General features: G+C 42.1%; 1 protein-coding gene across 5 annotated transcripts in view; it reads right to left on the bottom strand.

Annotated features, from left to right (window-relative positions):
* PPP1R13B (protein phosphatase 1 regulatory subunit 13B) overlaps positions 1-12,242 on the bottom strand; it is a 461,790-nt gene that overhangs the window by 199,966 nt on the left and 249,582 nt on the right. For all 5 annotated transcript variants that reach the window (XM_078660257.1, XM_078660255.1, XM_078660256.1 and 2 more), the window contains 3 exons: positions 10,561-10,662; positions 5,726-5,900; positions 2,498-2,694 (listed from right to left, as the gene is read on the bottom strand). In XM_078660257.1, the coding sequence (XP_078516383.1) occupies positions 2,498-2,694; positions 5,726-5,900; positions 10,561-10,662 (474 nt within the window). The remainder of the gene's footprint in view (positions 1-2,497; positions 2,695-5,725; positions 5,901-10,560; positions 10,663-12,242) is intronic.

Genomic DNA, 12,242 nt, shown 5'->3' on the forward strand with positions numbered 1-12,242 from the left:
GTCTTCCTCCACGTAAGTTTCCAGAATATGTGAAGGCAAAAGAGGAGATATGTGAGAATAACTTTGCCTCTGAAATTACTTCATCTGGAAATGGGTATATTGCACCCTTATCGGAGATGTGGGCAATAGATGCGTAGATGGCACATTCAAAGGAACCAGTGCTCCTGTCGACGGTGGAATAGAAAAAGATGCGGTCGTCGACGGAACTGTCGTCGACGGGACCGTCATCGCTGTTGTTGCCGTCGACGAGGCCTTCTTCGACGACATCCTCGTAGACTAATCCGTCGACAGACTCTTCGTCGACGAGCCTGCCGTCAATGGAGCTGAAGTCTTCGTCGACGGGGCCGTCGACGGGCTCGTCGTCGACGGAGTAGCAGTCTTCGTCGACGGGGTCTTCGTCGACGGGGTCTTCGTCGACGGAATCTTCGTCGACGAGGCTGATGAAATCTTCGTCGGCGGGGGAGCCGTCGACGAGGTCGTCGACGGAACTGATGACGAATGCTTCGTAGACGATGATTTGATCGTCGACGGAACACCCGTCGACAATGGGCTTTTCATCGACGATGCCTTTTTATCAGACGAAGAAGCTGAAGTGACAGGTACTGAAGTAATCCTGACAGACATCACAGGTGAAGAAATTGCTGAGGTGGAAACTGTGCTTGAAGATGTAGAGGTTGTAGAAGAGGTGGTGACAGTAAGAGAGGACACCGAAGAGACAGTTTTAGTTCGGGCTGTACTCACAGTTGGTGACCCTGTTGACGCAGCACTCTTTGTGGAGTCAGAGGTTATGTGAGAGAGTTTAAGTTTCTTCTTTCTCTCAGGAGAACACCTCTCTTTGGAACTGGCTCTCTTACTTGAGGTAGAGGCTCTGTCCTCGTCATCTGTGGAAGACGACTTCAACCACAAAAGAACTCTTGCCTCTCTATCCCTGATGGTCTTAGGAGGAAAGGTTCGACAAATCCTGCAGTCCTTCACAACATGTGAAGGATGCAAACAATAAATACAATCAGAGTGCTGGTCGTCCACATGTACCCTCTTCTTGAAGCAGGATTCACAAGCCTTGAAAAGAGCCTTCTTTTCAGACATCTTGAAGAAATTTGAAGAAATTTGAAGAAAAACTGAGTAGGCACTCAGGGAGACTCCCTTACACTCGAAGTGCGGTGAAAATCTGAGGAGAACTGCCTGAGCTAGGAAGGTTCTAGAGGGTGAGGTCAGCTGATTGGCTGAGGCTACAGTTTCAGTTCTTTTCACATAATGAGGTAGATAGGCTGCTAAGTTTTGGGCCTAGTTGGGCTTATGTCCCTTTCCAGCCTACTACTAATGGTTTTAGGCACTGCTATTGTATATATTTTTTACCGTGGGACTCCCGCCTCGACGACGGGGAATGATTCAGGCATGTGAATCTATGAAAGATACCCCAATACTGGATAAACTCAAGAGTGCAGACACAAAAGAATGAGCACACTCTCAACCAGAGACAGCTACCCTCGGGCAGAGCCTGTCACAGGCGCTGTCAAGTAGAGGCAAACACGGATGTGGTGTGATGGCACTACTGTTAAAGGCTAGATCTTGCCACAATAATAAAATTGTAGATATGGGCAAAGAAGCAGCAACTTCACCAGAGTGACCTCAATTCATTTTTTTTTATGTGAATGACAACCTGCTATCCAAGTTACTCATTTCAGTAATTGGCTTTGCCTGCACCCTTGAAGTGAGAAAGGGAGATTGGGTACTATGGGCAACATAAGGTGACTGGAGAGAAGCATCAATATTGTGCACCTATTTTCTCTGAAAAGGAAGCGACTAGCAGATCTTCCATAGCACTCCTCAGATTTCACCCAGTTTGGCTGTCCTGATTGACTGAGTTGCCATAACTGGGAGTTAAACCAATACAACCTGGAGCTTCTGCACACTGCCTCATATCCCTAGGCCTGGTGTCTCAGAGCATTCTACAATAATAGCCAAACCATTGACTCATGCGCCATCCAAAAGCTGGCCATCTTCCACAATGAGAAACTGGGAATGTGTTCTCTACTTGCCAAAATATAGTGCTGTAGCCAAGAGTTGCAAGACAAACAAAAAGTACAGCCTGACTGCATGCTGATGGCAACGTTAAAATATGCTGCAGTCAGGATGAAACTGGATCTTAGAAATAATATACTGCATCAGCACAAACACCTGTCTACAACAATATTGTAAGGATAGGGAAATATAGACCTGACCACTGCAGTGTCCTACATCACAGCAATAAAAAAATGATTTTATAAATGGATTGAAGCAATGTGCTTTGAAGATTTCATGTCAACAGCATAAACATGTTCATTAAATCACACCCAGTTATGTTGGCGAGGTGCACATTATATATTTTTAAATTACTGTTCTGGCACAGAAAAATAATTGTAGAAAATATAGCACAGGGATGCTCAAATAGGCTTATGTCGAAAAGGTTTATGACAATAGCAACCATTTGATTGAAATCTATACTCTCATCACTTACCTGCAATTCTTGATACAATTTTTTCAGCTCCAATGCCGCTGGTCCAGTCATCTGTCCATTATAAGACTGGAATCCATTCAATTTTCCTTTCCTCAAGTCTTCTAACTGCTGAGTAAGCTGATCTACTTTAAGTACAGCAGCCTGTAATTCTTGTTGCTTTTCCTGAAACATGTCACTGATGTGCTCAATTTCAGTTGCTGAAATTATATTTTTAAAAAATGGCAAGTTATTTATTCTGTATCACACCAACAGAGACTCAGCGAGAATATAAATTATTTTAGTATTGCCATTGACAAGAGTAGGCATGTTTTGTATTTTGTGGTAGGAATTCAACTATACTAGTTCAGTGCTGACCAAGGCCTACGTGCAAGCAAAGGAAGGTCTCAGTTTGGCTGTCCTGCTAAAACAACTTAACAGGACGAGCCAAAGACTTAGTCTAAATTAATAGATCATGCTTAAAAGTCTTAAAGTAATCACTTGGGGTTGAAGTGATCACTGCCACCAATTTTGAACTCCAGACCTTTTTATCATACTAAAGGTTGACTGACCAATCAGAAAATTAAGTTTATTCTCATGATATCGAATAGTTCTAACTGAATCTGTTAAATTGTATAATTTGTAGCAGAGAAAGGAAATACATGTGATATACAAAATTATCCTGCATGTAGGTGCAGATATTTATGTCATATAGTTGTGTATGGATAACATGCCGTAAGGGGTTTCTAAGGTAACAGCATCATACATAAGTATATATAATAACTAGGTCTTATACATGGAAACGACTAGCACGACGTTTAGGAGGCAATTAAGGACAGAATCAGAGCCAAAAGAATATAGGGGTAAAACTAATAACAATATTAATAATAATGTATTAAGATCTCAGGCCCTGTAAGTGTAATTTCAGCACACCTTCAAATGTACTGTCTGAACCAAGCCAAGCAAAAATTTAGTAACTCTTGCTTGAAAGGGAACAGTTAAAAATTCAAGCACAAATTCGATTGTTTTCCAATTAAAAAACAAAAAAGGGGAAGACGCTTCACTGTCATTTAAAGTTCTTTTAATTGACAAATATGATTTCCTGTGCTCTTTATTCCCAAAATATGACAAACATTTCTCTCTTTCAGAAGGTTTATGCACCAAACAGGACAAATGACTAATTCAGAAATAATATCTTCAAAATAGGATTGTTGAAAAAAACATCCTACCTTCTAGGTGTCTAAGCTACGTTACCATTCCAGAAACTTGACAAATAGTCTACATATTCCGATAAGTAAAGGAGTCTTCTGAGGGTGCATTTTGGCTAAACTGACTTGGTCCTGCACACTAGATCTTGAAATAACATTCTTACGGGCCACTATCCTAGCTGAACATCAATTAGTGAACCTTTAGAATAGGTATTGTGTAATGCACACTGCTAGTGAAGTAAGAAAAATTCAGTAGTTGCAGTCTCTGGGCTCATAAGATCAAGTGGCTCAACTACAAAGTATCTTCTGCTGGTTTAATGAGAGGTGTTACCCATTCTTGACTTCATGTATTTGGTTTTAAAACAAAATAAGTAGTAATAGGTCTTTCTCGAAGAGTCCATCATGTCACTTATTGTGCAATGGTAGACAAAAGGTATACAAACAAAACAAATATTTGTCAATAATGGAGAACAAAGGCAATCGGGCACCAGATCAAAGTTATAAAGCGGACTTGGTAAACTTACTATCCGGCCTAGATGTCGCACCGAGGCAATCTTGCGATGAAAAAAAAAAAGAATGGGGAGTAGCCCAAATAATGGAGATCCCTAGGTGAGACAAGTTAGTCACATTCATGGCTTGCAGCTACATTTTTTCACTGTTGTCCCTACTCTTAGAGGGTTGCATGATGTCTTGTTGCAACAATTGCACTATACATCTCCCATCACATATAAAGACCTGCGAGAAAGGAAACGGTGAGGACCAGGGCCCCACAACTCGTGCTCCATTGTATGCAGCAATAAGGGGTGAACCTGAAGAATGAGGAGCGTAAAGTCACAGTCTTGCTCCTTGTAACTTAGCAGCTATCACTAAACTCAGACGTTGTTGTTTTTCAGTACAGCCCTTGCCAGAAAAATGCAGGCAGAGTCAGAAGAAGATAATGATTTCAAATTAGACACAACTTGTGTTTTTCCTGAAATTGTATCTAAAAATCATAAAAGATGCTAATTAATTTGTTGGACAAGGCTAATAACAAAAAAAACACACAATGCAAAATCAGCATGTGCAATGAGTAAGGGACGTTCTGGACGAACTCTCTTCTTTCCAGTACAAATTAACCTCATAATTAAAGGAAAAATTATTTTCCAAAATTAGGAAAATAAACTTTTGGATACGAAAATCAATGTGTATAGATAATTATAATGAAAGCAAACAACAAAAAAGTTTAAACAAGTCCAGGATTTATAAGGGTTTTGAAAAAAGGGACTGTGATGATAATGGGTAAGTTTGTACCAAACCCATTTACGTTTTAAGTGCAAAAAAACGTGTGTACAGATCAAAATAACACATTGGACATTCCAAATATTTACACACATTTACGATACCACATAAACATTTTTCTTTTTGTATACCTTTCAGTGGCACTAGCCATACACAAATTACCGTCTCACAAACTCTGTGTTGCACTTTATAAAACAGAACTCACTCATAGTTTTATATGTTTTCATGTACAAGACAACATACCTTTTCCATCAGTGTACCCATGATCTGAAACATTGTTCCTGTACCCATTAACACCACCCCAACGCTGCTCTAATTTAGGACAGAGTTGAAGACACACCTGTTTAAAGGACCCAACATCACAATGCCTTAACTGTCCAAGACTCAGATTCTCTCACATTACTCCCCCACTTAAAGCTTGCCTTTGACCATGTACAGCACTCTGCTGCCATCTGGCTAGGTTCGGTGTATAGAAATACCATTTACATACCATTTACATACATATATACATGTATGACATTTTTTGAAACTCTATTAGGCGTCATGGTACAGTACAGTAAACGTTAATGGCAAATAAAAACAACTAAACATTCTAAGACCGAAATAAAAAAAGATGAATATATAACATTATCTGTTAGTAATAAAAAGGTTATTGTCGAATATACCTATCATAAAAAGAAAGAAATGTGTTAAATATCTTTGTGCATACACAGAAAGACAGACACAACTTAGAATATGGCTATGCAAAGATAAATAAGCTACGTACACAGATTGCCGTTCGTGACTTTGCTGTAGTCCACTTGCCCACGCATGGCTCGGATTTTTTTCAGTTTGCTTTCCTGAGCTTCAACGCGTTCCTTCAGCTTTTGAAGTTTTTCGCTTTCTGAAACCGACTGCAGCTGCCGCCGTTCCTGCTGCTTCAGGTACCGTAACCGTTGTTCCTGTCAATAAATTAAAATTCACCATGAAATGTCCTTGGGAGAAAAAATACAGACTATTTTTTTTCCCTTGGATTTTTGTGCAGCAGTTACCAGACTGATTTGTCCGTAACACAAGTACCTCTTGCTAGCTTCTGCTCTTCAAAGCAGATAACATTTATGTTGTCTTTCCTTACAGATACGCTCGCTTCTTTTTCCTTAACTATCTCGGACTCTTTCGGACTAATACTAAGACCACACCCCTGGTAGGCACTCATTCCAGCACATCTGCGACACTTCCTCTCAACACTCACTTCCTGTTGCTGGCTGCACTCTTCCTGTCTGAGCAAAGCGTCCCTCGCAAGCTATTATCCCTTCTCCCAAAGGAAACAAACACAGCAGCAGAGCACTACAGCACTGGAGAAATCGTACATATGATGCAGGTAGTACATGTAGCTTTTAAATAAACACAGCTAGGACAGTGGGCATTATTTCAATATAAACAATGACCCTCCTTGATTTCTTGATGAATGTTTTTTGAAAAGTCCTGCAAAGGTTATGCCATGTGTATCTGTTTATGTTGAAATGTATATTTTCCTCTGTATTTCTGCTGTAAAGTGAGCTCCTTTTTTGTGTGTGTTGCTTTCTGTTGGAGCAGGAATATCCCCTGCATTGTGAACAGATGTGCACCCCTGCCCCAAGTGCCCCGACTGCATGTGGAAAAGGTACTCTGACGTGTTTTTTGACCATGGTGTCTTGTTAACCTATTGTGTGTGCAGCGGCCTAGGCGTATCCATGGCAAAGTGAGTTCCAGGACCTTTCATGTGACCTAGAGGGGTGCACAAAGGGTGCCCTGATAGAGACAGTCAGCAACTGTCTCTGTGCTGAGTGTATCACATGAGGGTGTGGTGGCAGTGTGCCGTACATTGGGATTTATAGATTGACTAGACATTGTTTTCTGTGTCAATCAAAGTGTGTTCTTCTGGCTCCTCACATGAAATGTTTTGCTGTTAAATGAAATCTAAAACCTTGCACAGACATCCCATGAGCATGTTGTGTGTTTGTGTAGGTGAGTACAGTGAGAGTGTGTGATTCCACTATAGCATTATGACTGTGTGTATATGAGTGAGCACTGAAGCCAGTGGGATCCATGTTGCATGCCCCTGGTTTAGCATGACACAAGATGGAGAACGACAACAACTTCCCCAGGCAGAAGAAGTGTATTACATGCATTCTCTGGAGCTAGAGGGTGGGTTCCAGACACTGAAGTGGGACGACAGGGCTACCTTTAGAACTTCCATGCAGCCTATGTTAGCAAGGGGTTGCTGGTTGTTTTTTTTCCGAGGACTGGCATTTGATTTAGAGGAGTGACTGAAGTTTATGTTGTTTAAGGTGTGAAAGTTTCACATTTTTAAAGTAAGTTCCAATCTACCATACTTTTTTTCGAGTCCCAAGTTCATGATGGCCAAGAAAGGGAGTGCTCTCAGAGTACTGCTGTCTGGTCAGGGCAGGTGTCAGTCTCCCAGATGGAACATTACCTGAAGTAAGCACTTTCTGCAGGAGAAAATGAGGGTCTGCCTTGTACCTAGACATACGCATTCCTGCTGAGAGAACAAAGGATTTCTGCCTGGCCCTGCAGGAGGAGTGACGGTCCAGGCAGAGATCCCAGCTCCCACCATGATGAACATACAGAGAAAGTGGACTACTTGAGAGAGTGATGTCAAGAGCAACCTGTGCTATGAGTGGGTCTCTTTGTGTAGTTCCTGCTGAAAAGTGCACCCAAGGACTGCACAAATTCAACCACCATTCAGTCTGCCTGGTAGCTGTAAAAAGGCATGATATGGTACTGCTGCCGCCCAAGGAAGTTAAAGCTGTGTTGCAACCAAGGTAGAGCCAGTTTCCTAGGAAGACTGCAACTGCCTGGGGAACACACCTTTGATGACCAATCCACCCAGTGGAGGCCACAAATGCCTTACCTTAGGATGTGACTGAATTCTACCTGTTGAGCACAGCACCTGCCCAAGACGCCATGCAAGGCTGGCTCTAGGGCAGTGCGACCAGTGACACCGCACCGGACGTAGTTTATGGCAGCATACAGTTAGCAAATATATTATTGTTTTAAAAGCACCTGCTGCCACGTTCCTTGCCTCCAGCAATTTTCAGGCAACTACGGTGATTGATGTTCTTCTTGGAGAGAGATCAGTGTTGTCTAGTGGAAGATTTGACTCATGATAAAGTAGAGTGTTAACCCCTTGGATGCGTTGTGCGGGAGAAATAAGCGGTCAGCGGGATTCGGACGGCTCCTGGCCGTCGTGCGCACATGCCTACCATGACGCATGACGGCCGGGAGCCGTCATGAGCATACAAGGGGTTAATATGCCTGCTGTAAAAAACGTGTACCATGCAGACAACACAGTGCATGTAATGTAAATAGGTCAAAGAGATCCTTTTGTTACTTGCATTTATAAGTTAAAATCCTAATACAGAACAGTGAACTATTAACCGTCATAAAAGAGCTGCATGCAACCTGCAAGATATAGATTACAGCGTTATGATTATTCCCCCCAGTCTTTCATTATCCTAATGTTTCAAAAAGGGTTAATTTGGGTAGAAATCAATTCTTATTAAAGTGAACCCCAACCACTGTGTTACGTTTCAAATTCGAAGTTTATGCTTTTCCAGACCACGCACTCTTAAACAACACTGCCTACCAGTATGGATAACATGTGACTCCTACACCTGGTAGTGCTCTGTCTTATGTAACATTTCCCATACACTGATTTACCCACATGATTGTCTCTGTGTAATGTGTGGTATGAGTGGCGCTATAAAAAATATTAAATGGATCTGCGAGAGTGGTTATGGAGACTTGAGGGGCACTGTTAAAGGGTGGTAGTGAGGAAATCCGTGGCAAAGGTGGTTATTGGGGGGCGGCAACAAACATCGCCGAAGCGCGCACTGCCAACGCTAAAGCCAGCCCTGATGCCATGAAGGCTTTGACAGGACCCAACGCACTGCTTTCATATGGCAAACACTGTTGCAGAGGGTGGCTGCCGTGCACACCTAAGACCAGGGGTGCACCCAACCATCCCCCCCACAACTGCCCCAGAACCAACCAGAAGATAACGCTGGTTCTCTACCTGCAGTCGGAACAGAGTGACTGTAATGTGCACCAAAGATTCAAGAGCACACACTTGAGAATTTCATGAACACGTCAATAGTGGAGTAAGAATGAGCGAACGGAGTGTGAACCTACACATGTGAGGTCACCTGCACCTAAATTCATGCTTCTGGCAGAGAATGCCGAGGACTATATTTGACAGGGTCACCCAGTGGGAGAGAGTACTGGAAAGGGGTTGAGGGTCTAGCTTTCACAGGTTATTGTAAGCAAGGGTACAATCCTGTATTCGCTAATCGAATTGCACTGTGTCGTAGTAAGTTCTGCTGTGTGATTAAAAGTACTTCATTATATATACACAGGAAAGCACTTGAATGGACGTTGAAGTTATTGTGTCTGTTGTTGCATGTTGAATTCTGAGTTCTTGCTCCCCATACAACCTCCATGAGAAGCCTATGACTGTTTGATCTTCCTCCCTGACAGTTAAGTACGGAATGATTTGTACTTGGCCCGTTTTGCACAGCCATAGAAAGACGAAACAAGACACCAGTGGCAAAAAAAAAAATCAAAGAACTATAGTTGGGGCTCAGTAGTCTCTGCCTGCCCTGCACTCCGCCGCCCCCTCCCCACTCACCTCATACCACCCCCGAACATGGTCTGACACATCCCATATCATGAAGACCGATTAATATCATAATCCCTCAAGCTTTGGTAGTTTTGAAACATGTCAACTGAATCACAATGGTGAGATGTTGAAGGGGTAAAAAGCATTTGTGATCCTTTAACTTTACTGAGAGATGTAGGGCTCTGACTGACAAAGTCAGTGGGCCCGATTCAATAGGTTTCTTCCAATAAAGTGTGCGACTTACTGCTGGAAATTCAAAAGAATGACAAGAATAGGTCAAAAGTAACTATCCACAAAAAACATTCATAAATTGGGCTCAATGATTTACGATCATGAAATTCCCAGGTACCATTCTCTAAATCATGGAAGCTAACACTGGTCATTTCTGGTTGAAAACATGCATGCACGCAACTTCTGCCTGGTCTCAAGTGAAATAGCCTGATCAACTAAGGGGTAGGAAGCTGTTAGGCGTACGTGTTGTTATAGAGAGTGTTTTACTCCAACCACACATTTCCGACATTTTTTTCCACTTTGAGCTCCTCGTTACAGAGAATTGGAAAGAACTATCACTCCTTGCTGCCTATTTGTAATAATTTCATTTACCAGAAATATTTGATGATTGTGAAGCGTGAACCTATTACGAATAATTATATTCATGGTCCGAATAACCTCTGCAAAGCAACTTCAGAGGCAGTTAAGTTCTAACCTCAGTGTATCTTCTGTCACGGAGAACTGTACGAGAATCGTTCATCTGTATGTGCACTTTAAAAGCTGGAGGGCAGAGCGCACCCCATTACAAATTGTCACCAGTATACAGCAGGGGAAACAAATTCCTGAGCGCATACTTGGAGACAAGTCTGGCTAGGTCTGGATAGGTAGGATAGCCTATAGGGTACTACATTACATCATTGTTTGCTTGTGCATCCCTACAACAACTTTACCTTGGCCACGAGAATCTGCTGCTGGCTCTCAATTTGCTGCTGCTGTCTGGACGCCATGTCTTGGAGCTCGTTAAGCGTGAGCTCTACACGAGGATTCCCAACCTGTAGAGTGGGAAAATGTATCAGTTAATGGTTTGTGGAGGAACATGCGCAGAGTATTGTTAAATGGAAAAATAGGGTAAGCAAACACTTGCCTTCTGGAAAATGTGCTATGCTGTTTAATTGTATGTCTAAACACATTTATAGCAGCATTACTCTTCACAAATATACTTACTTGAATGACATATTAGAAGCAAGTGAATACAGTAACAAATCACTTCTATGAAGAAATGATGACGTTATTCATTAAATACTTCATTCAGCAAGATTTTACAAGAACACAGAATACTCAATCAGCAACAATATCAATTTCTCCAACACAAAAAATGCTGATAGTATCTGTGCCAAATTCTGGCTTGCAAAGAATATGGCCTAGACTCCTCTTTTCTGAGCAGGAAGTTTCAACTTTACTATTCTAAACACACCATTGAATCCAAAAACGTAAGGCTTCTCATAATTCCACTTTAGAAAGAAAGAACAGAAGGACACCTCTGGCAGTGGCGGCTGGTGACATTTGAAAGTGGTGTGGCAGCAAATTATTGCCGGCCCGCATGGCGGCAAGCGAGCGTAGCAAGTGAGCCAGAACAACCTCCGGGGCCTCGGAGGAGAACATATTGAAAAAAGAGTGGACAAATGGTGCATTATTAAGCAAATTTGAGAAAGCAGGAAGTTAATAAAGCAATACAATTGAATAATTTATCATTTAAGAAATTGCCAATTTTTATGAGCTCTAGAGGACAATCTTTGCCAGAAGCACCAAGGAAGCCCTACACTCTTCTACTGTTGCCCGTGGCCAGCCTTATGTAAAAGCTCCATAGGTATGAGTGAACCTACAGAAACATGATTTTACTGAGACAGACATATAAATTAGAAAACCAACAGTAATAGCTCACTGTGACCCCACAGCACAAAAATATACCATGTCAGTGTGCAAGCGCTGCAATCGTGTACAGAAACAACCAGCAGTAAAATCATGGCATAGCAGCATAAACAACAACGCACCGTGAATTCAAGTCACAGAATCAAATTCACACTGTGAAATAACAACACAGCATACCCGTAAAGACACATCTCTCTGCACCATCTGAGAAAAGCAAACAGGTGGACAGCATAAATACACAAAAGTATATACTGTTAGCAGAGGAAATCACAAATATGTAAAACTCCCGGTTTTTTTGGTGCATGAAAACATGTACTTAAACATCTCATTTTTCTATCAACCCGAATGGAATAGACCTAGACATTTCTATGACTATTAAAAAGCAAAACAGAGAGGCACGCACATTTGGCGGAGCAACGACGAAGAAACAGAGACAACTTGTTGTGACTTCAGAAAAACAGAGAACACAAATAAAACCGGACTTGCTGAAGTACATTAGCAAAACAAAACACATGGACATCATTATTTTCGGTCTGTAGAACACCATTTGACACCCTGTCCACGGAAGGCATAAGCTATGTATTCCGCAGCTGACAGCAAGGAAGGCCGGTGCGCGGTGCTTGAGGCGCCGGCCCCGTGTCAAAGTAGCAACCAAGTGTGACACTTGCCTTTGGCAAAGTACACGGCTATTGAAAGACCCCCT

Source organism: Lissotriton helveticus, chromosome 9 (genome assembly GCF_964261635.1).
Source record: "Lissotriton helveticus chromosome 9, aLisHel1.1, whole genome shotgun sequence".
NCBI classification, from domain to species: Eukaryota; Metazoa; Chordata; class Amphibia; order Caudata; family Salamandridae; genus Lissotriton; species Lissotriton helveticus.